Below are 25774 nucleotides of genomic sequence, written 5' to 3' on the forward strand. Positions count from 1 at the left end.
CTATATACCAGAGAATGCTGAAATTATTTATACTAGCCAATTTTAAGTTTACTTACTCAGCTTTGCCATGGAAAACACAACAAAGACTCATGCCCTTGTTTTCCCCTTATTTCTTCTGCCTCCTGTCTGACTAGGACGCTTACCTGTGACTCTGAGAGGCACAGTGTACCTTCTCTTGGGAATTGTAACTCTCTACCATGGCAGTCACCTGGTCTATGGGCTCACCACACCTGAGCGGTAACAAAACCTACACTTGAAAACTGCTGTTAGAACAAGTCTAGGGATTATTTTCTTTGCAAGGTTACAATGCTAACAGTAAACAAATAGGAAAGTTCCTGTCTTAAACTGATCAGTTCCCCTGTACCTTCCAGTAATTCTGCATCCAGGGCAATGGAGAATAAATCTACCCATTATTTTCAAGCAACGAAGCATCAGATATTTGAATCAAGATACGGTTATCTTTCCTGAAATACATTTGTAAGCATCACACCAATGACTCTATTTTTTGTCTTCTTCCTATGATTAGCATTTCACAAAGTTATTTGGTTTTCAATAGCCCAGTGGATTGAATATCTTCTTCTAACATTCCCAGTGTTCTCAAGGAGTCGTGGATTAAGCAGACCAGCAGCAGCCTGGTAGCCTTTATTGGTTTATCAGTGTCCTTTTGAAAATGCAGTGTCTACTAGGATTGGTCACCCTGGGTCTGGAGATTGGTTTATATTGGTGGCTGGCATGTCACCAACTAAAACTTCTGAATTTTTTAATATAAATTGCTGTGAAATACTGTATCCTGTAATTAAGTTACTGAGTTGTGCTTCTATTGTAGCTTTTTAGATTCTTATATATGGATGTAACATTCACCATTCTTTGGTATATAAGACTTCCTCCAAAGTGTTTCTTTAATCTTTTTTAAATGATTTTTTAATTACCTAAACAATTTTATTGTAAAAAGCATCAGAAATAGAAGAGACTGTTCTCTGTAACCTTATTCTCCCCGGTGGCGCAGCGGTTGAGCGCTGGGTTGCGAAGCTGCCCGCAGCCTCTGCAGTGCCGGTTCGATCCCCGGCTGCTCCCTGGCCACCGGAGGAGGGTCCCACATGGCGCACAGACTTCTCCTGCCGCCCGCTGCTCCCCTCAGCAGTGTACTTCGGTCCTTCTGCCTGCTCTGCTCCTCACTCTGGCTCTGGTGAATTCTCTCGCCCTCCCGCGCTTCTGACTGTACCCAGTGCTTGCATAAATAAATAAATAAATCTTTAAAAAAAAAAAAATAGTGTGTATTACTTTAGACTTGTTCCTAAACATAAGGATTTGTTATTTAATGACTATTATACATACAAGTGTTTAGCAACTCGCTTTCTTCATGTAACAACGCATCTTGGATATTTTAGAGTTGTGCTTACAAGTGAATTAACAAAGTTCCTTGGGGGTACTGTATTTATGAAACACAACACAGAGGTGATTCAATACTTGAATGACTACATTGAGGTAATTCCTTTGTAACTACAGATTACCATTTCAGCCAATAATGGGACAATTTTTCTAAATTTCTGTATAGGTCTTGGATGGCATGTGATTCATTTACATTGCTAATCACATCTAACATTATTCTGATTATATCCACTATTAATTTCAATAATTTGGTCTCAATTATTATGCTTTTGTTAGTGATTTAGAAAAGTCAATATAATTTCATTTTATACCAGTCTTAATTTAAACTTTGTAATCCATATTGAAAACATATTCACATAATCTTAGTTGATGAGCCAAGGCAGTTTAAATTCTCTTTCTGGTTTAATATGTAAATTGGCCATCACTGAAAAATTAAGCTATGAGTGTACACTGTATATATACTGGACTAATAGTCTACTGGTTTCATTAAAGGCTTTATTTTCACATTTCTTTCAGTTCAATGTAATTTTTATTAAGAGTTAATTTTTTAGAACAGTTTATATTTACAGAAAGAGACAATAGTACAGTTCCCATATATCCATCTCCCAGTTTCTTCTGTATTAGCATCTTATATTAATATGGTACAATTATTACAGTTAATAAATATTGATACTATTAACTAAAGTCTATAGTTTCTCCATATTTCCTTAGTTTTTACCTGATGTCTGTTTTCTTTTCCAGGATCCTATTCACGATCCACATTACATTTAATTGTCATATCCCCTTAGACTGACCTTTCTTGTTTGATGACCTTGACAGTTCAGAGGAATAATACTGTAATTTGTCTGATGTTTTCTTAAGATTAGACTAAGGTTATGAGGTTTGGGGAAGAACAGTTCAAAGTAATTTTCCCAAAAGGAATTAGATACATATTAAAAACACAACTAGATCTTACCAAACTAATGCCATGGACACAAGACAATTAGTAATGTCCTTATTCTGGATGAACAGATAAAAGAATGAGAAAAGGATGATTTAAAAACAAAAATTGGCCTTAAAAAAAAACCTAAGAGGTAGATAACATTATAAAGATAGTAAATAACAGTCATTCTAATTCAACCTTCCCAATTAAGCAGGTTCTTAAAAAAATTTATATTATGCATACAAGAGCTAGGGTGTAGGCCAAAGGTGCAGAGTTGGCAGGGGGTGGGTTACAGGGGATGAGAGGATTCACCAGAGACAAAGTGGGGAGCAGAACAGGCAGATATACTAAAATACACTGCTGAAGGGAGCAGTGGGTGAGACAGAAGAGGTCTACTGCGCCATGTGGGTTAGCCCCCTGGCCAGGGATCGAACTCGTGCTGCAGTGGCTGGCAACAGCGTAATAGTGCTGAGACCTAACTCCTTGCACCACAAGGGAGGTACCCTCAATTAAGCAGGTTCTTATGAATTAAAATTGTAGACATAAAGTTAGGCAAAAAAACTCACTCATTTGTTTTCAAAGCATACCATCATGTTTCATCTACCGAAAAAACAAGTTGCGCAGGATTTTCCTAACTATGGGTCAAAAATAGCCTGTCTTAAAGCCTCGGAGAATTTATAGAAGACAATCACAATTCTCTCCTGAGTTGTGGTTATCAAACTTTAGAGTGTATCAAAATCACCTGAAGGGCTTGTTCAGATAGATTTTTGGACAACGTCCCCAGCAGTTTCTGATTCATTCACTGAGTGGGGGATCCAGTCTGAGAAGGTCCATATCTGACAAGTTCCCAGGTGATGCTGAGGTTGCTGGTCTGATTACCACACTATGAAAACCACTGTTTTAGAGTCAAGAAGGAATCTATGTTTACTAAGTGCTTGTGAGAGTAAGTTGTTTTATATATTAACTACCTTGTTTAGCTATAGAATCTTGGCAAGCAAGTATGATTCTCCCCTTTTCTTTTTTTTAAAGATTTATTTATGCACACAAGAACTGGGGTACAGGCCAGAGATGGGGGGGGTGTGAGGATTCACCAGAGACAGACCAGGGAACAGAACAGACTGACTGAAACACACCGCTGAGGGGAGCAGCAGGCGAGCCAGGAGAGGTCTGCCGCACCATGTAGGCAGCTCCCCAGCCAGGGATCGAACTCCTGCGGATAGCCTCATAGGTTGCATCTTAACCCCTTGCACCACCAGGGAGGCCCTCCCCTTTTCTTTTAAATGGGCAATAACATGGGTTCAGAGAGACTTAGGAGATATGGGATTAGGTGGAAAAACTACAATTCACATCACCTTCAATTCTAACACCTATTTTAAAAAAATGTAACATAATGCTTCTTGTTGTTAAAGAAGTGAAACTGGTATGCTAATTTGAAAAGGGGTATCATACCACAATGTGTACAGTGATTATTTCAGGATAATAGGTTGTTAACTAAAGGACAGAGAATCTCACTGAAAACTAGGCAAAGGCTCTAGGTCATGGAGAAGATTCAATTATCTCTGAACTTCTAAAATATTAAGGGTAAAGTGAATTTACTATGTAATTAACAAAACAAAGAACATGTGCTTAATATAGTGTTGAATATGCCTTAATTACTATTATTTATTATTCCTTACAGAAAAACACAAATTTAAATAAAAATTCTTAAAGGAATAATCTCATTTACATTTACTATAAAACATTATACTTTTTAACTGCCAGTGTACGCTACATAACTAATCAACCATTACTTACTCAAGTTTTGAAGTAATACAGCATGATGGTCTTCAACAAAATGGTCTGACAATTTCTAAAACATGTATCTCCTTTCATAAAGCAAATCAAAAACAATGACATATAAATGAAATAAGCCATGTAGATTTTAAGTGGTACATTCACAGTAAATTAGTCACCAAAAAAGAAGTTTCCAATAATATAACTCTGTCACTTTGTTATACTAGATAAGAAGACACTGAGACACAAAATTATTTGGATTGCAGATTAAAAGTTAATGAGGTCTAAACTTCAGAATAGCCCATTCAACTCTGCATCTCTATCAAAACAAGTTTTTTATATAAGAAAGACTCTTTTAAATATCTTTATACAAATTTCCACTTAATACTGCTAATCAAACCTATAGTTATATTTATTTATAAGACTTAAATAAGACTTAAATAAACTGCCCAAAATGCTGATTTCATATCACAAAACATCAGTATTTTAAATCACACTTCTGGGTAGTATACTGAATACACTGGTTCCTTAAACATTAACAAGCATATTTTTAAGAATATATTTCCATCGATAGGTCAGGTAAAGCTTTATTAAATGGTAAACACTTTTAACAGTGCAGAAATACAAGTTTCAAAAAAAATACATTCAGAAGATCTGCTGTTCAAATAATATTTTTTCAAAACCAGGTGGAGGAGTATGATAAAATTCACTGAACTGGCAATCCAAAATTGCACTGTCATCAACTGGGGAAAGAAACAGAAAGAAAGCAAATCAGGAGCAAATACCTTAATGTGAATGAATACATACTTATAAAATAAACTATTTCCATTAATATCATAATATCAATAGGTAAGAAGAATAAATGTCAAGTCTACAAAACATAATCTTAGTGAGTAAAAACAGTCACAAAAATAAACAAAATCTGTCAAATACTGAAAGGAGCTAGATCAAAAAATTATTAATAATTATTTTTAGATGGTATGGCTATGGGTAATTTAAATTTTCCTCTCATTTGCTCCCCTGTATTGTTTCAATTTTATATAATTAGGATGTATTACTTTGTAAAAAAAACATTTTACTTTGAAAAAAATTAGATTATCTTCCAAAGTTTCAAAAATAATCAAGTCCCATACAACTAGCCTTCCCTAGTGGTAACATACTACATAATTATGGGACCATATAAAAGTCAGAAAAGTGACATTGACACAATAGTATAAACTGCAAACCTTATTCAACTTCCACAGGTTTTTAGCAGCATTTATCCATGAGAAATGAACACATATTCATGCAAAGACTTGTACATGAATGTTCATAGTAGCTTTATTTGTAATGGCCTAAAAATGGAAACAGTCTAAATATCCATTAACAAGTACAGGGGAAAAACAAACTGATATATTTACACAATGGCCTATATTACTTTGCAATAAAAATTAATTATTGATAAATGCTACCACATGGATGAATCATAAAATAATTGTTAAATGACTAGAAACCAGACCAAAAAAGGGCACAAATCTGAAGATATATAATATTGTAAAAATGCAAAACAATCTACACTGATAACAAGCAGATTAGTGGTTGTCTGACTGAGGCTGAAGTGGAAAGAGGGTGCAGTGTGAGCAGAAGGATTACAAAGGAGCAGGAGAAAACTTTTAGGTGTGATGAATATGTTCATTATCTTGACTGTGGTAATGACAAGAATTTATAGTATTTGATAAACTGCAAATATGTTTAATGTACAATACTAAATATTTTCTATTCCATAACAAATGCAGTGAAAAGTCAAGTACTGGGTTTGAAATTCATGAAGTCACAAAGTGATTTTAACAAAGATGGCTTCAGTGAAGTGGGGGTAAGGGCAGTCAGATTAAGTTACGGAACAAATGAATGATACAAAAAAGACAGTGGTGTAGGCTATTCTGTAAAAAAAAAAAGTCATATTGATAAGGGTAATAAACACAGATCTAGTAAGGAGTACAAGTTTAAGGGAGAGTTTTTTGGGATGACAATGACTCAGAATTTTATAAGCATTAAAGAGAGGTTGTGACAAGATATATAAATAAAATAACTCACAAAGTGAAGTCCTGGAGCTGGGGGGCAGGGGGGCGGTGAATTCTAGACTACAGACTGTTACCACTCACTGCCTATGAGACTGGATGGAAAGGCAGCAAGACTGGAATTGGTCAGAAAAGTTTAAGAAGGGCAAGGGAAGGAAGCTGGAGTTCACTGTTGATAACCTGTTTCTTTATAACGTAGAAGGTAGGATAAATAGAGAGGTCGAGAAGCCCAATGAAAATTTGAAATGTTAAGAGATGTAAAAGATTACCAAAAACAAAAAACAAAAAACCCAAAACCTGAGAGCTTAGAGTATGCTGGAAGTCACAGCTTTGTAATGACATGTTTCTTTAGTGTCATACATTTTTTTCTCTTCATAGGTTGAGTCTAAGTCAGAAAAAGTGAATGAGATTGATCTATGACTAGGAATGAAATGGAGAGTAAGGGAAACAAAAGTTACTGGGAATAAGTCTCATTTTTATCTTTGATAGTATCAGGGTATTAACATACTTGTTTTAATGAGACTGATTTGTAAATTTATGAGACATACTTTACTATTTGTAATTATAACTTTACAACACTAAAAATAATACTAACTCAAATAATTTAGAGTAACTTCATTTGCGATACTTTTTTGAATAACTCATTCTACTGATATTATTTTATTTCTCATGCTAAACTATTTCAAATATTAAGATACATTTCTGTCTAGTTAATTAAAGAATGCTTTCAGGCTTACCCAATATGGCAAGAACACAAACCTAAATTAAGTTTGAGCATACACTAATATGTGCAAATGACTGAAAAGTAATTTTTAGGATGAATGAAAACCTTAACTAAAAAGTAAAGTACAGACTTTGGTTTTTATTATACCATCATATTAATGCACATATTTACCAAATACCTGTATTTGTTATTGTATACTTTTCTGACACCCCAAATAACCACTAATACTGCTACTTTTCCAGCAAATTAGTACAAAAAAGCTAAAAATTCATTATTATGGTTAAAATCTAAGGACTTACATAATTAAGAATTAGAAGTCTGCTAAAACATTTAGCTCTGCTAAAACAATAGGCAGAGAAATCATAACTGCTGATTTAAAGTTAATAACAATGTTTATGAATAAAGTAATATAATATATGGCATTTCTTTACGATTACATTTCTTGGTCACCTAATTCTCCCTGATGACTAACAGAAAGAACACTGTAAATTCAGTAAAGTTTTTTGACAAAAAATGAAATTTTTTCTGACAAAAAAGGAAATTTTTTCAGTAAAAAATTTTTGACAAAAAAGGAAATAAGGTCATTTCATATTTAAGCATAACCATTGCATTTAGCATGCTTTTTAAAATATGGGGAATAAAACCTTCCTTAGTCCTGCAAAATCTTATTGAGTATATTACAACTTGTTCAGTCTTTTGAAAGACAGTTATAAAGTTAATAAAAATGCCAAGAAAAAGTGAACATATCTAATAATATTTAAAAATACTTCAGCTTACCATAAACAACCGGATACACTGTACCTCGTATACCTGATGCTGGACAATGCATGTTTTTTCCATTCAAATACACATTTAATTCTACATGGTCATATGTAATACCCTAGAAAGAAAATATTGAAAAGGGTAAAAATGTAAATGTTACATAAAAACATGAACAGTCAGAGAGCACTGAAAGCATGAAAGCATGAAAACACAAAAAACTAACCAAAAGATCATGATAGCTTTCAGTAAGGGTTTTCAATTTTGTAGAGTTCTATTTGAATTGCGCTAAAAGAAATTCGTGGCAATTGCACAGGGGGAAAAGTCAGACAAAATCCCAAGAGTCCACAACAGAGGTAAAACAAATGACAATAGTTAAATCCTAATATAATATTCCTAATCTGGATCTCATATTTTGAAAATTAAGATGATATAACTACTGTATACTGTGAATAGAGAAACTTTTAAATTCAAACAGAAAATACTGTTCTCTATAAAAGTTGATGTTGAGGGGGAAAACAATGAGGTTTTTTAAGATGTGAAGTAGAGTCCACATATAACTTATTTCCAAAAAAGAAAATACACATTTCTTTATCTCTTTATTTTGGTTTTAAATATGTCCAGTGTATTACCAAGGTAAAGTTTATGTTTACAACAGAATATAACAGGCAATTAATATCAAGTTGAAAAACAGAAAACAGGGCCTCCCCGGTGGCGCAGCGGTTGAGCGCTGGGTTGCGAAGCAGCCCGCAGCCCCTGCAGCGCTGGGTGGATCCCCGGCTGCTCCCCGGCCACAGGAGGAGGGTCCCACAAGGTGCGCAGACCTCTCCTGCCGCCCGCTGCGCCCCTCAGCAGTGTACTTCGGTCCTTCTGCCTGCTCTGCTCCCCGCTCTGGCTCTGGTGAATTCTCTCACCCTCCCTCGCTTCTGACTGTACCCAGTGCTTGTATACATAAATAAATAAATCTTTAAAAAAGAAAAAGGAAAACAGAAAACAACAGCTTAAAAGATGTTTTTAAAAGACAATGGGAGGGCCTCCGGGGTGGCACAGCGGTTGAGCGCTGGGTTGCCCGCAGCCTCTACAGCGCAGGTTTGATCCCTGGCTGCTCCCCAGCCACAGGAGGAGGGTCCCACATGGCAGCAGACCTCTCCTGCTGCCCGCTGCTCCCCTCAGCAGTGTACTCCAGTCCTTCTGCCTGCTCTGCTCCCCGCTCTGGCTCTGGTGAATTCTCTCACCCTCCCGCGCTTCTGACTGTACCCAGTGCTTGTATACATAAATAAATAAATCTTAAAAAAAAAAGACAATGGAAAAAATGCATTACTTTGTACGTTATTAATGGTACAAAAATCACATTAATAAGTTACTCTTATTAAAATGCTAGAAAACATGACAGTTTTTGTTATGTATCAACAACTATCTTAGACATTTCATATTAACTCACTTAATCCTCAAAACAAGATAGGTATTATTATCATCCCCATTTTACAGATGAGGAGGTAGTTAAAGCATAAGAGATTAAGTAATTTACCAAAGGATGCACAATTAAGTGGCAGAACTGAGATTTAAATGCATGCAATATGGTTTCAAAATGCTCTTAACTGCCAGGCCATATTACTTCTCTTAAAATTTATAAAATAGTTACTACCTTATGACAAAAAGAGAGAACAGTGGAGATCTTTCAACGGAGAAATCATCACAGATCAGGAAGTAACAACTACAAAGATTTTTGACTATGGATAAATTATATTAACCTAAAACATTTTTGGAGGTTGAAATTGATGTTCTAGATAATCTAGTTTTAACTTCTCCACTTTCCAGTTAAGAAAACAAAGGCTCAAAATAAATCTGTGTTAATTGCTTCAAAGATTCCCCTCAAATCTTAGCAAAGCCAGAATTAGATGAAACAATGATTTATTAATACCTAAGGAATGCTGAGAAAGATAAAGAGGTGATTTTTATTTTCCTTTCAGTTCATGTATCCTGCAGTTAGAGTAGGCTGCAATTCAGGCACCCTTCACCACCTGTTGGCAGCACACTCGATTGCAAGTATGTTTTAAACCCAAGCTCCAGCATAGCAGTAAAATCCCACCAGCAAAGAAAGTGAGCAAAGTTGTGAGAACCAACACCCTATCAGCAAGAGTTTAGTTCAAGTGTCTTGTAACAATTTTTTCTTTAAAAAAGTTTTTTTCCCCATCAAAGTTTTAATTTTCCATTTGTGTACACAAATACACAAGTTTGGGGATACAACGTCACACCTCAACATGCACGCACGCTTCCCTTGTCTTCCACCAAAACTCCTGTGCCCATACCCTATCACCTTACTCCCTTTATAGGCCCTCCTCTCCACCTCCCTGCTAGTAGCCACCATAGTTTTCAGAAACTGTTGTTTTTGTCTGTTTGTTTTCTTTAGTTATTTATATTCCCGAATGAGAAAAATCAGCCAGAAATTGCCTTTTACTTTCTGACTTATTTCACTTAGTATAATCACCTCAAGGTCCATCCATATTTTTTCAAAAGTCACTTTTTTTAACAGCTGAGTAGTATTCCACTGGGTATATATGTACATCACAACTTCCCTGACCAGTGTTTTGTTGATGGGCATTAAGGTGGACAATCTTTCCTTTCATATGATCTAGCAACTAGATTTGATTCTGCCATAATGGTAACAAAAATTCTAAGTGTTTTATTCATTTATCAATAATTGTTTGAAGGTTTAGTGAACAGATTCTGAAATAAAACAGTCTGTATTATAATCCTGGGATTACCCTGTACAAGAAGTTACTTTCTCCTAATCTGTAATATGGTGATAATATCACCACCTGTTTCATAGAGTCACTAAGAGGGTTAAACAAGTTAGTCCCTACCAGGCACTTTAACCAGTACATGGTCCATAGTGTTTGCTGCTGCTATTGGTAGTGTTATTACTATTATATTGAATGTTTACAATCTATAAAAGTAAACGGAAAATACAATTTCAGAATCCAATTTATACTTCTCAAATTATACGTAAAAGGAAAAACTAAGCATAACCTGTTTCACGTATACCTTCCTAACACTACAGTAGGTCCTACTGATACTGTATCATTATTATATGAATACAACGGTTGGCTGGATGTTTAAAGCTTATTTTTCTTGATTTCTCCTCAGGAATCGTATAGGGTTGAATTCTACACATGAGACTATTTTACCTCTTATAATTCATTCTACTTTTCCTAAGCTGCTTTGAGCAATTTGGTAAAATCTGTTTTCATGTGTTTCAACTAGGAAGATACTTATGGCTATGTAACTCTCTTGATTCTAAATATATTCATGTAAGTCCTCCTTTTATCAGAATGGTGATAAAAACTCAAAGTCTAATTCAATAATGCTGGCAGACTAAAAATGACATTCTTAAATCTGTCACTTTGTGATATTAGTCATTTCAATGAATGAATTAGGAAGGCAAGAATAACACATAGCAGAAGTTCAGTATACTAACAATGAAAGACACTTGTTACTGAGCATTCTTTCTTATGTTTGAATTTTATCTGCTAGTTCACACTAGGTAGACAGCATCAACTTAATTTCAAGATTCTTTTTCAAGAAATGACAAATCAATTAAGTGTGTTCTATATCATGGACATCTGGCAAAGAGCTGCAAATATAGAACCAACTATTCAGAACAAAGATCAAGGAAAAGTAGATTTTAAAAATGGCTTACAAATTTTGTTCTTTTGTGACTGCCTTTTTTTAGTCAATTTTGGGGGGAAATCACTTTAAACAATTTATCTATTAAAAAAATAACTGGTGTGGGCCTCCCCGGTGGTGCAGCGGTTGAGTGCTGGGCTGCGAAGCTGCCTGCAGCCTCTGCAGTGCCGGTTCGATCCCCGGCCTATGGCAAGGGTCCCACATGGCGCGACAGACTTCTCCTGCCGTGCCCACTGCTCCCCTCAGCAGTGTATTTCAGTCAGTCTGCCTGTTCTGTTTCCTACTCTGGCTCTGGTGAATTCTCTCACCCTCCCGTGCTTCTGACTGTACCCAGTGCTTGTATAAATAAATAAATATTAAAAAAAAAACAAAACTGGTATTCAAATTTTTTAAATTGTGGAAAAGAGAAAGATCATATACTAATTAAAACCTTAATTTCCACATCTTTCTTCATTCTCTCCAAAATATTGTACCTTTCTTTACTTCAGCCAGTATTTACCTTGTTTGTGTTACCTTATTATTAGAAATTCTCTTTCATTATTTAGATTCCTTTCAACTTGTACTAGAGCCAGGAAGCCATGGTTCTGTTTATAAGGGCAACTTTGCTAAAGGAATCTGTTCTCAGTCAATAGCTAATAGACTGAACTCAGTATATAAAGTTCCTGAATAGCACTGTGAGAGGAAGTACCTAGAAAGAACAGAAAGGGATCTTTGAATTACATTTTCAGGAGGGCTGCTTTGATAAAGACTTGAATATATCTAGTTGAAAATAAAAATAGAAGTCTTAATAATATGTAACTCTATTCCCTGTTTTCCAAAAAATCTTTTCTACATCAAACTTAAGATTAAGTTGAATGAAGAACAACATTCCTGGTAAGATGCTAAAATTCTTTAACAGAAGTTCATAACAAATTAATAAATATAAAAAATTTTCTCTAGAAGATCTCCAGTTGTAAAAGTAACCAATATTTTCTAACATAAGGATCAGTCACCTTTTAAAATTATGAGTCAAGATTTCTCTGAAGCGTGAAAAGTAAGACATGTTAATCAACTACCAATCTTAATTCTTCTGAATGGAATTAAGAGGTCACACTTATTTCTTGGTCAGCAGCAGCTCTATAAAGGAAAAGGCAGTGGGGCCTCCCCATGGGTTAAAATCTCAGCGCTATCAAGCTATCACCAGCCACTGCAGCTCAAATTCCACCCCTAGCCAGGGAGATAACCCACAAGGCGCAGCAGACCTTTCCTGCCTCGCTTGCTGCTCCCCTCAGCAGTGTATTTCAGTAGATCTGCCTGTTCTATTCCCCATTCTGTCTCTGGTTGAGTATTCTCCCCCTCTACACCTCTGGTTATACACCAGTTCTTGGGGGCTTCCCTGGTGGCGCAGTGGTTGAACACCGTGCTGTGAAGCTGTCCGCAGCCTCTGCAGCTCGGGTTCAATTCCCAGCAGGCCAGGGAGAAACTCGTGCAGTGTGGCAGACCTCTCCTGCCTCACCCACTGCTGCTTCCCTCAGCAGTGTCTTCAGTCTGTCTGCCTGGTCTGCTCCCTGCTCTGTCTCTGGTGAACTCTCTCACCCTCCCGTGCCTCTGACTGTATCCCAGTTCTTGTATAAATAAATAAATCTTAAAAAAAAAAAAAGTAAATAAATAAGTCGTGGGCCTCCCTGGTGGTGCAAGGGGTTAAACACAGCATTATGAAGCTATCCGCAGCCTCTGAAGCATGAGTTCGATCCCCGGCCAGCCAGGGAGCTACCCACATGGCGTAGCAGATCACTCCTGTCGCACCTGCTGCTCCCCTCAGCAGTGTATTTCAGTAGATCTGCCTGTTCTGTTCCCCAGTGTCTCTGGTGAATCCTCTCACTACAACCCCCTCCCCTCCCCCAAACACACACACACCCCCCTCTGGCCTGTACTCCAGTTCGTTCATGTATAAATAAGTAAATCTTTAAAATAAATAAATAAATGAATAAGTCTTAAAAAAAATAAAGGAAAAGGCAGTTAGGTAAGGCAGCAATATACACACCAAGTGCTGTCTTCGGAAAATATTTGTACCACCTCATTAGATTCAATCCCAGTGCTCTGGAGTTCAAACCACCAACTCCCAGTAAAATCCTATATACTAAAAGTAGTTTAATTTTAGTAACTTACAGTGGAAAACAACTGCACTAGGAAACTTACCACCACATCTCCCTCCTGTGGAAGGCTATTTGCTGGCAGTCTGTTTTTCTCCTCGTTGTTGTGGTACAGGGCTCCATCATTTCTCATCACAAGACTGTGCACATCTCGGCCAAGAGGAATCTGATTCAAGTTAACTTTCTGAGTTGCAACACCAATACCCCAGATTCCTAAAAATACAGTATTTTAAATGCCCTTAAAATTTGTAGAATATAAATGAGTTATTTTAAAAGACTATAAATTGTTTTTGAAAGTAGCATTTTATCACTATTTTTTGCTAATCTTAAAAAACAATCTTCTTTTAAAAATAGTTTACAAACTATACTATGATCTCTGTGGATATAGTACAGCCTAAGAGATAAGAGAGTAGACCCTAGGTTTAAATCTTGATTTAGCTATGTTACCTTGGGCGAGTTACTTAACCTCTCTCTGTTTCTTCTCTTTTGAACTATGGAATTGAATAGTACTCACCTCACAAGGTTATTAAAAGATACAGTAAGATAATCCAAGTAAAGCACTTAGAACAGTACAATTTTTTTTTAAAAAGATTTATTTATTTATTTGTTTGTTTGTTTATACAAGCACTGGGCACAGTCAGAAGCGAGGGAGGGTGAGAGAATTCACCAGAGCCAGAGCGGGGAGCAGAGCAGGCAGAAGGACCCAAGTACACTACTGAGGGGAGCAGCGGGCAGCAGGAGAGGTCTGCGCGCCATGTGGGACCCTCCTCCAGTGGCTGGGGAGCAGCCGGGGATCGAACCGGCGCTGAAGAGGCTGGGGGCAGCTTCACAACACAGCGCTCAACCGCTGTGCCACCAGGGAGGCCCCTACAATTTTTTTTTAAATGAGTAAAGCGCAGTATTAAACGTAAACATTTACAAAAGTAAAAGTGCTAGGTATCATCATCATCATCATTAGTCCCTAAAAAACATTTTTGAGAGTTACACATTAAATTTAAATAGCCTGGAGTTCTACCTCAAGTACTACCTTTGAGAAATGGGAAATTACTGTCTTTAGTTTTTGCACTTATAATGTGACAAATAATGTATGTCTTCATCAATATAATGGAGAGGAGAAAATTAATAATATAATGTGTAGTCATCTTCTTATCCTATACTTTTAAGTCAGTAAATCTAAAATCTTTTAGTCTAAACTGACTTTTAGAGCAAGCAGCTCTCCTTTTAACCATCTAAACAGAATACTTAGTGCTCTGATTTTGTCTTAAACTGTTTCCTTCTCAGTTATAATAAAAAGTTAGGAGAAATTTTATATATGGAAGGTTTGAAGACATTGTTGTCAATCAACTAATTTTTCTGGATTGGGTGAGATTATCAAATAATTACATGTCTGGGTTTCACTATCTTGGCCTCTGAAACAATATGACTATACTTTATCCTCTAAAGTGGACATTTTTTGCAGACTATTTTTATTTATTTTAAACATTTTTATTTTCTTTCACTGTTGTGTATTTTTGTACAATATCTGATTTCTCTCCTCAAGTATAGTCCCCCTAAATCTCCCACCACAGTGATAATTTAAATGAAAACATTTATAAAGTGCTTAGATAACTTCATGGCAGAACAATATATGGATCAAGAAATTTACAGTACAGGGCAAACCACAAGGTTTAGTTTCCTAATCAAACCCAAATCTGTGTCCAAAAATTGGGGCCACAAAAAAAAAAACGAAGCTAAGAAATTCAAGAGATAAAGTTCAATCACAGTATTGTTCCCCAATTTTTCAAATATTAACCTATTTAGGTTATGCTGGGATTTTGTTTCTTATGCTCCTCATTTGAAAGTCTTTTATTAAATTCTCTCTCTCTCTCTTTCTCTCCTCCTTTTTGTAATAAAGTGGGATATTTTAAGAGTGACAGAAGGTGATAATACTAATTTCATGGGACAATTGAGACAGGGTTAAAGAGTTCCTTACTCCTAGAGAACTGTGCATGCTTTGATACACTTTGGCACAACTGCCTCAAGCTTTTAGTGAGGAATCAATACTACAAACTCCAACCATGCATTTATTCTAGGGACATCATTAAGGATATATTCCTTTACAGAAAATCCACACAGAAATTTATATGGGATTTAAGGCTGAGGAAAATATGTGCTTCACTTAAGTTATACTTGAGAAGATTACAGTAACCTGAGACACTCTACAGCCAGTGAGCTAACTTAAAAAAGAATGGAATGGGGGATAGATCCTTATTTCCTCATAAACTTAAGAAAATAAGTATCTAAAACTAATTTGGAAACAAGTCCCAGAGTGGTTTTATTTCAAGCTAGTTGAATGAGAGTAGAATATATTTACTCACTCCTGTTTTCTTATTTTGTATCTATTTTACTAATGTAGTATTTTTTTTTGTTTTAATAGAGGCATGTTTTATTTATTTATTTGTTTGTTTGTTTGTTTTGTTTATACATGCACTGGGTACAGTCAGAAGCGCGGGAGGGTGAGAGAATTCACCAGAGCCAGAGCCGGGAGTAGAGCAGGCAGAAGGACCGAAGTACACTGCTGAGGGGAGCAGCAGGCGGCAGGAGAGGTCTGCGCGCCATGTGGGACCCTCCTCCGGTGGCAGGGGAGCAGCCGGGGATCGATCCGGCGTCGTAGAGGCCGCAGGCAGCTTCGCAACCCAGCGCTCAACCGCTGCACCACCGGGGAGGCCCTATTTTACTAGTGTAGTATTACATTATAAATTTTCCTTACAATGAAGCTAAAAAAAGCTATTTCCCCAAATAGAATATGGCCAGTCAACTAATTATTTACTGTAATATTCAGAAATGCTGTACAATTCTAGAAACTCCATAATTTTTTTAAAGATTTATTTATTTATGCATACAAGAACTGGGGTACAGGCCAGAGGTGTGGGGGAGTGAGCGGATTCACCAGAGACAGGGTGGGGAACAGAACAGGCAGATTGACTGAAATACACTGCTGAGGGGAGCAGCAGGTGAGTCAGGAGATGTCTGCTGCACCATATAGGTAGCTCCCTGGTCAGGGACTGAACTGCTCCAGTGGCTGCAAATAGCTTCATAGTTTGCGTCTTAACCCCCTGAGCCGCCAGGGAGGACCTCCATAAATGTTTTTAAAGAGAAGTATTCTAAATTTTCTGACTGCTTCAGAAGACACTGAATCGGGGCATCCTCATGAGTTAAAACTCAGAATCATAAAATCATAAGGTTAATTTTGTCCCAAGATAAAATACCAAAAGTCTAGACTTTATATGATTGACTAAATGAAATGGCGCATTTAGTACCCATTAATAATTATATTAATAATAATGCTAGTGCCTTACATACGTTATGCCATATGTTCTTTCTTTAAAACAACTTGCGTACATATATACCTCATGTGAAGGAGAAAGGATAGCTCCTGAAACTCTGCTTTATAGATGAGAAAACAACTTAACTATATTAACTAATTTAACCAGGCTCAAACAAGAGGGTAGGAGAAATAAGGAGAAGTAGGTTAAGTCAGAGTTTGGTACTTTTCTCTACCTGCATTAATCTTTTTCATATATTGAAAATTATTCTTAATTTTAGAATTAGAACTTTTGATAGCAAAGTACCATTATACTAACCTGTAGATTGGATTTTGAATTCAAAGTAGCTTTTGTTTTGATGTAAAGGTGCACTCGCTAAACAACCTCCTGTTCCACATATTCTTCTTCCATTTTTCACAATGACAACATCAGTACCTAAACACAAAATGCAGACACTATTATAAAAAGATTTTTGTTTTCTTTCCAAAAATCAAGGTGAATTTCTGCTCCACTTTTAACTTTTAGTTCACAAAAAAATAGGGCTGCTATATATTCTTTGAAATACAGAACATTTATACTAAATATTAATTCATAGCTAGAAATCTTATTTAATTTAGTAGTTTCAAGTATACCATAATAACTCTAAATTATACTAAATATTCAAACACTTTTAAGGTAGAAATACTACTTTAATATCTAGCCAATAAATCAATTTGATGATTTCATAAATCTCTTAAATAAAAGACACTAAAAGTTTGGCAAATTGGTACAATTTTCAATTTAATCCAAATAATTAAGACAATCTATTAAAAACTGGTTTAATATTAGCATAACAGTCCATGACATATCTCTCAGAAACATCTTTGAGGACTCATCCCCAGAAGCAAAGAAAATCAAGAAAAAGATAAACAGCTGGGACTATATCAAACTAAAAAGCTTCTGTACAGCAAAAGAGACAGTAACCAAAACAAAGAGAAACCAAACAGATTGGGAAAATATATTTGCATCCATATAAATATTAAAGGACTGATATCAAGGATTTACAAAGTGCTTACACAACAACAAAAACAAAGCAAATAACCCAGTCAAAAACTGGGCAGAAAAGCTAAAAAGACACTTCTCCAAAGAGGAAATGCAAATGGCCAACAGGCATATGAAAAAATATTCAAATCACTTATACTCAGGGAAATGCTAATGGAAACCACAATAAGATAGTACCTCACACCAGTGAGAATGGCACATATTAAAAAAATTGGCAACAACAAATGCTGGTGAGGATATGGAAAAACAGAACCTTCTTACACTGCTGGTAGGACCCTCAAATTTGTGGAGGAGGGCCTCCCAGGTGGCGCAGCGGTTGAGCGCTGGGTTGCAAAGCTGCCCGCGGCCTCTGCGGCGCCGGTTCGATCCCTGGCTGCTCCCCGGCCACCGGAGGAGGGTCCCACATGGCACGCAGACCTCTCCTGCCGCCCGCTGCGCCCCTCAGCAGTGTACTTCGGTCCTTCTGCCTGCTCTACTCCCGACTCTGGCTCGGTGAATTCTCTCACCCTCCCGCGCTTCTGAGTGTTCCCAGTGCTTGTATGTATGTATGTATGTATGTATGTATAAATAAATAAATAGATAGATAAATCTTTAAAAAAACAGAAACAACCAAAAACTGGTTTAAGAGATACAAAGTACTATGTTACTAAACTAGTTAAGTAAGATCTGAGAGAATATGGAATATGGAAAGGAACATATTATCTATCTTTTTTTTTTTAAAGATATTTATTTATTTATTTATTTATTTATTTATACAAGCACTGGGTACAGTCAGAGGTGCGGGAGGGTGAGAGAATGAGCCAGAGCCAGAGCCAGAACAGAGAGCAGAGCAGGCAGACCAATGAAGTACACTGCTAAGGGGAGCAGCGGGCGGCAGGAGAGGTCTGCGCGCCATGTGGGACCCTCGCCGGCAGCCAGGGATCGAACTGGTGCTACAGAGGCTGCGGGCAGCTTCACAACCCAATGCTCAACCACTGTGCCACCGGGGAGGCCACATATTATCTATCTTCTTGAAGTAAATGCTTTATTTCTTGACAGAAAAATACTAATCTTAGGGTCTTTAAAGCTGTTTATAAGATAGCTACTGTCAATCACATTGCAAATATGTAAACAAGTTTTCAACATCATTAAGTGTACTTTATATTCATGGAAAACCTGAGCTCACATAACATCTGATAGCTAAAAGTGAGAAAAACTCTGTCTCCTGATAATGTGGTTCCAAATAAAAGTCTTTCCCAAATCTCAGTTTAGGAAAGCATGTGTATATGAGGCCATGAAGAGACTTAACATAATTCTTATATGAAAAAAAAAAATTCCCATAATATTGAGGCATGTGACCCTCTCCTACCTCCACCCCAAGATCTGTGACAAGTATTACTGTAACAGGGTGGTCCCCAGGAAAGGGGGAGGTTCCAGGTTTCCTGCCCCACCCAAGGGAGGGTGGAGCTGAGCAGGAAAAGAAGAAGCTGCAGAGGATTTTGAGGAAGGAAGCAGGATGGAGCCAGAAGGAGACCTGGAGGAGAAGCATGGAGCCTAGAGACATGTGAAGAAACTGCGCTTGTCTTTTGGTCATGGACTGGGTGACACAGATGTGGGTGAGACCCGTGGGGAGGTGACAATGGCAGCTTTTACTTGATGTTGATTTTGCTCTTTTCCTTCCAGACTTGTCTGGTTGTTTCTGACCCTTTTCTGTGGGTCCCCACTGGAAGATGCTTTAGACTTGTGGCAGGCTTTGGGGCCTTGCTCTGGGCCAATCCCATTTGGATGGAGTTTTACCCACAAGGGGACGGGTAACTTTGGGTGCTTGATTTAGAAACTAGATTCTTTGCCTTTCCTGTATTGTTTCCTAGTTGTATTAAAGTTGCTTCCCATTAAAGTCTCATATGTTTTATGTTAATGTGGTGGATGGCAGAACCCTATGTAGAATAGGCAGGTTTGCGGGGTTTGGGCTGCCCCTCTCCCTGCCCTATAACATTACTACTTCCCTGGTAATAAGTGTGTAAGTCAAGATCTGACTATTGGAATTATATGATGCTTCTCTAGAGCAAGGTAAATAAAGCCAGAGCATAGTAACAGCAGGTGTTAACAGGGAGGCAGTTTTTTTAAATTAACTTACTAAAGAATTTATAATTAAACAAAATTTTTAGGGACAAATACGTAAGAGAATTGCAAACATTCAGATGCTAAGACAATCCTAAACTGATGGATTTTAGAGATACTCTTAAATAAGGTAAAAGTAAGGTCATATAAACTGATTACTAAAAATACATTAGCATCCATTTTTTTGTTCTAATCACAAATGCTGAACCCCCAATTCCTGGAAAGTATCTTTATAAATAATTTATATCTGATGACCCCATATATTCCCAGCAGGCTGGAGTTCATCCAGGGCCCAGCAACTCCTTGAGACCATGGAATACTTGACATCTAGCAGCTACTCAACCAATAACTGACAAAGGAATGAATGAAAGTACTCTGCTGATTCACTCTGTAGTGGAGATGTCTTGTATTTCCCAACAGACTACTATTGCATTAGAACAGTCCCAAGGAAGCTGACCCAATCTCTGGCTGCAGGGCTATAGCTCTCACCTAGGTTAAGTCAGTGTGTTCCACATTTCCTGGCCACTGTGATTGAATGAAAAATGCTTATTAGACCTACATCACTATGATCAGACAGTACTGGGGCTTTTTGCACATACAGATGAAACACTAATTTTTTTTTCCATAGAAGAACTGGGGTGAAGGCCAGAGGTTGGGGTGGTATGAGAGGATTCACCAGAGACAGAGTGGGGAGCAGAACAGGCAGATCTACTGAAATATGCTGCTGAGGGGAGCAGCAGGCTAGACAGGAGAGGTCTGTTGCGCCATGTGGGTTAGCTCCCTGGCCAGGGATCGAATTGAGGCCATAGTAGTGATAGTGCTGAAAACTCATTCTTCATGGTACTGAATGAAGAAGCCTGCAACCCAGGGAGCTGCTGCAAGTTATCATCAAAGTTAGCCTTCAGGAATGAGCAGCAGAAGGCAACCAAAATAGAGAAAAGCAGCCCAGTTCTTTCAACATAAAGCAGAAACGCAAGAAACTCATGGCCTCCAGATGAAGCAAACTACAAAGGTGTACAATTTAAAATAAGAACCACCTAGTTACCCTTAAAGCTAGGAACATGTTCCTTTGAGAAACACAAGGATATTATCAATAGGACTCCGAGAAAAGAATGTAATTGGAGCATATTACCCATATAAAAATGAGACAATATAAAAACTGTTTGAACTCATTCTTTAAAAGTAGTCTTTGTGTATGACTGTTCTATAAACAAGTTATTATGGTTACAGAGTAGAATATGAACTGCAACTGTAACTATATATTGCCAAGCTGACAGAAGCTGAAGATGCAACTAAGGAGTGGTGAGAAGGTATGAGAAAGGTTGGGTGTAAAAAACTGATGAAACAAACAGGAGAGGATTAAAAAGTTAGACGTTGGAGGAATTAAAAAAAGTCATAACTATTAAATATTGGGAAGAGGGGAAAAAATCCCTCTTGGCAGCATGAGGTGTTTCCTGAAGCCACTGCTGCCTTTGAATTTTTTTTCCAGTTACACATACCAATTAATTTTATTTGTTTAAACACTTCTGAATTGTAGGTTTTACTACTTGTAACTGAAAGTATTCTAAGTGAAACACATTTCAAAGAATGAAGCAAATAAACGGTACTTCTATTAACAAGTTTCTCTAACATTACCTCAGCTACCATCCTAAGGTGCTACCACCATACCACGCTAAGTTAATGCAAGTATCAGAAGACCCTCAATGCAATATAGTCTACTCTTGGTTCTACCCACAAAAGCATTCCGAGCATGGTATTATTCTCTTACTTCAATATTATTTCCAATCTCCAAGGCCTCTGCTAGGTACTCTTGAGATGTTATATGTAGAAAGATGTATACACTCAGAAAATATTCTGGAGTGCTTGTGAATCATTAAGGAATTATTTTAAGATTATGCTATTTCTCTTCCTTAAGTACAAAGATATCCTATATTAGGTCCATGTGATATACACTGTTTTATTGATCATTAGCACTGTGTAGAAAGTTAATTTTAATACAGCCAGAACATATACAAACATTAGATAAAAAATATGCTTTAAGAAACATTAGACATTTCTAAATGGGGGGCATCCCTTCAAAGGAGCTATCCTATACGACACTAATCACTAAGTAAATTCACAATCAATGCAGAAAATATGGTAAAATTGAAGATATTTACAAAAACTATGCCACAAAAAAATCCCAAAAGAAGAATTCCAAAATAGTTTTAGGTAATGCAGTGACAACCTTAAATGAGACAATATTTTTTGAATATAAGCTATAGACTATTTTCTTTTAAAAAAAAAACAAATACATTCTTTAGGTTATCTAAGATAAAACCTTTCACATATCCAAATAAATGCATAGTTGCTCAGTGTGCTTCTAATGTTTTCCATTTAAAATTAATTTATGCTTTAAATGTACTCCTAACTCATCAAGCCTTTCCTCTCTTTCATATTGTTCAATCTCTAAGATCAGGTTTCTTTTGTGATTAAAAGAATTTGAATTTGCTTGGAAAACAAACTGAGAAAAAAATTTCACTGCATGTGCATGACATTACTCTATTGAAAGCTGTTGGGCAGCTTTGGAAAAAGAACCTAGTGGAATGAGTACGACCAATACAAGTGACTAAGTCCTCATGGAGACGAGACCAGAGAAAAGGAATATGCTAAAAAGCAGAGTGCAGTACTTCAGGAATTTGGCAATGGAGTCAAAAAAGCTAAAACAGATTACAAGCTTCAGGGACTGTGTATAGTTTTCCATTACTGTGTCCCCAGCACCTATAACAATGCCCACCACCAATTATCAGGTGACAATGAATAAATGAAGGAGAAATACTTCCTCAGGGAAATTACAGGAATTGAACATCCAAGGTCTACAAACGATGGATAGGAAATAATTGAAAAATTTACACATACATATACTTATATACTAAGATTCTGGGTTATACTTGGGTGATCTAAGAATTAAGAGTAAATACCCATGTACAATAGTGCTGTATTACCGATCACATTCATGGTTTAGCACATGCCATAGCAATCTAGAAATATAATGGGCAAATTGTTTCTGGAGTTATGAAAGAATCTGGGCAGGAGAGGGTTTTGTTGTCAGTAGTCATAATTGCCTTTGTTATTTGAAAGTACGGTATGAAAGCAATTGAAAGCAACTACAAAGAATAATTTAAGTGAAAAAATTATAGCGGGAAAATTTTTCCTGGAACCAAGCATGGTTAAAGTTTAAGGAGAGAAATAACAAGGTGGTGAAAGAGGGAAGAATGTCAGGTGAGAAGTTACAACCCCATTTGAAATTCTAAGTAAAGCGTATAGATGCAAAAGAGCAAAGTGCTGTTTTATTTTATAGTAGCCTGACCTGTTGGGAAAGAGGCCAGTCAGATGAAATTACAGCACCTCAAACAGTGACTCAGGCGGAGTCCAGCAAAGGGAGGTTTTAGTTGAAATGGCATGTTCGGACCTGAGGTGAGACTTCAGGCTTTAGCAATCTGCCTTGTTCTGACTTTCGGAGGTGAGAGGAAAACTACCTCCAATAAAACAGGTTTCATGCTATAAACGACGCGGCTAAAGAAAACACTGTCAGAGCAGAGGAACGAACGAATATCGGACTTAAAGCTTTGAAAGCAAGTGCAGGCTGGGAGCGGCGCGGCAGCCGGGCCCTGCAGGCGGAGCCCCAGAGCAGCGCCCGCTCCCGCGCCGGGGAGCCGAGCCCCGGGAGGCGGCAACTGGGAGGAGGGTCCAGCGGCGCAGCGTAGGGCCCCACGCCCCCGTCGGGAGCACGCAGGGCCGCGCAGCTCTGAACACAGAACCGGGCCCGGGAGCAGCCGGCCGGCGTCGGGAAGAGACCCGCGAGACCGAACAGGGTCGGGGCCTGCGGCGCAGGCCGGAGCCGGGCGCGGAGCCGGCGGGGCAGCGCCGCGCGCGGGCGGCCCGACCCCCGCCACTCCCGACCCTCCGCGCCCGCCCGACCCCTGGCGGGCCGTTGGGTCCGGGCGAGGGAGGGCCTTACCCATGTGCTGCGTGTCCAGCTGCACGGCCGGCATCTCCTTCAGAGGGATGTGGCCGGTCCCGCCATCTCTGCAGCACCGCAGGCAGCAGAACACCGAGGCGGCCATCACTCAGGGACCACCAACTCCGCCGCCACCTCCCTAGACCGCAGCGACAACGCCCCCCACTCCTCCGCCCGCCTCCCGCCCCCGCCCGAGGGCTGGCGGTGTCTGTGGAGCGCGACGCCGGCACAGCGACGCGGCCGGCCGGGCGGGCGCAGCGCAGGCTGAGGGCGTATCTGGCGTAGGCCGAAGGCGCGGACGCTCGGCGGGGAGGGGCGGTGCCGGGGAGGGGGGCGGAGCCGGCGGGCGGGGCGGGAAAGGGGGCGTGGCGGGCGGGAGCGGCGGCTTGCGCCTGCGCACTGGGTCAAGTTGCCTAGGGCGGCTTGTCGTTTGCTTCGCGGTGTTGAGCCTTGCGGGAAGCTGTCTAGGCCTTCGGCACGTTCCGGAATCCTCGGATGCTTTTTCCCCCCTCCTTCTTTTAACGGCCATCCTCATCGTCCACGGGATGAACTGATAAGAAAATCTGGCCAGGGGAGTGAGAGCTGATAAGACATGCCCTGAAATTTTCACCCTGAGTCCAGTACTGCTGGAACTTTGTCTCCATGGCGAACCTCGGTCTCTCTAATAATGGCTGGTTTAAGAAGAATTACTTAAAATCGTAAATAGGGGCACGGGCTCCAGAAGTTATGCCTGTGGTGATTGCACCAGGGGTGCACACCCTGGGAGCTACAGCATTTTAGGTGCAGAGGTACACATTCTGGGGCCCTTGGTGCCGCGCTGTCACAGACAAGCAGGATGCCACCCCTGGACAGGACTTCTGGGGCTGGACGGGAGTGTGGTTCCTGACCCGTGTCTTCTCGTTCACGGCCCTAGACTAAGGGTTCCCGGGATTGTGACGGGAACCTTAAAGACGGCGGGATGGCTTCCACCCTGGAGCGGAACCCTGGGTTCATATGCCTGTTCCCTGTAGGAGACCCCCCCACCCATGCTGTCGCCTGTCATCTCCTTGCATACGTCTGTTCCTGGTTGAATTTATGTCTTCAGATACCTCTTCCCGTCTGAAGATGGGTTGGAGCTGTTAGGGGGAAAAGGATGTCCTAAAGCAAATTCCATACAGGCTTTGTGGACTCCACCCCCACCCCAGGCCAAAGCCAAAGACACTGGGAACTCCAAATCCCATCACCACCAAAGGGAAGGTGGCTGGGACCTGAGGGTGGGGTTAAGTAGCCAAGTGAGTATAAAGACAGACACGTGGGCTTTGGGGGGACCCCCATTTTGGCTCTCCACCAGCTAGCAGCGTCCGGCCAGCTCTGAGAGTGACTTTGGGTTTCCAGGTTGGTGGATTGGGTAGGACGCATTAAAGACTTTATTTTCCTATTTTCTCCCTGAGTTGTACATTTTCCTTATTTCCTTTTCCCTTGTAAATAAACCTTTTATTAACCTTTTGTGTGTGCCTGTAGTGGAGTATTAATAAGTCCCTTTTAAGCGCGCGGGTGAGGACCCACAGCCAGGAACCCGTTCAATATCGGGGCTGTCCTATAACAGAGCGACCTCTAGAATGCATTGACTCTAAGCTCTGTTTTCAAATAAGTTTCCATCGTGAATGCTTCTCCAGTTGGGTATGAACTATCCAGTTAATATGTAATGGGTTCCCATGCATAACTTTTTTTAAAAAGATTTTATTTATTTATGAATACAAGAGCTCGGGTGTAGGCCAAAGGTACAGGAAGGTGAGAGGATTCCCAGAGACTGAGTTGGGGGCAGAGCAGGCATACTGACTGAAATACACTGCTGAGGAAAGCAGGGGGCAAAACAGGAGAGGTCTGCTGTGTGATGTGGGTTATC

General features: G+C 39.0%; 1 protein-coding gene across 2 annotated transcripts; it reads right to left on the reverse strand.

Moving 5' to 3' along the window:
- Nucleotides 1-4729: 4729 nt before the first annotated feature.
- On the reverse strand, nt 4730-24154 carry SPRYD7 (SPRY domain containing 7; the record flags this gene model as incomplete). Of its 2 annotated transcripts, XM_084235793.1 has the most annotated exons (5): nt 23890-24154; nt 17067-17183; nt 13490-13656; nt 7643-7745; nt 4730-4827 (listed from the first exon to the last, which is right to left on the reverse strand). In XM_084235793.1, the coding sequence occupies exons 1-5, from the start codon at nt 23993-23995 to the stop codon at nt 4730-4732; spliced, it is 591 nt and encodes a 196-aa protein (XP_084091919.1). In that variant the 5' UTR covers nt 23996-24154. The 2 variants fall into 2 exon arrangements, with proteins under 2 accessions (XP_084091919.1, XP_084091920.1); XM_084235794.1 differs by lacking the exon at nt 17067-17183.
- Nucleotides 24155-25774: the final 1620 nt, after the last annotated feature.

This window comes from Talpa europaea, assembly GCF_964194135.1.
Source record: "Talpa europaea genome assembly, chromosome: 6".
Classification (NCBI taxonomy): Eukaryota; Metazoa; Chordata; class Mammalia; order Eulipotyphla; family Talpidae; genus Talpa; species Talpa europaea.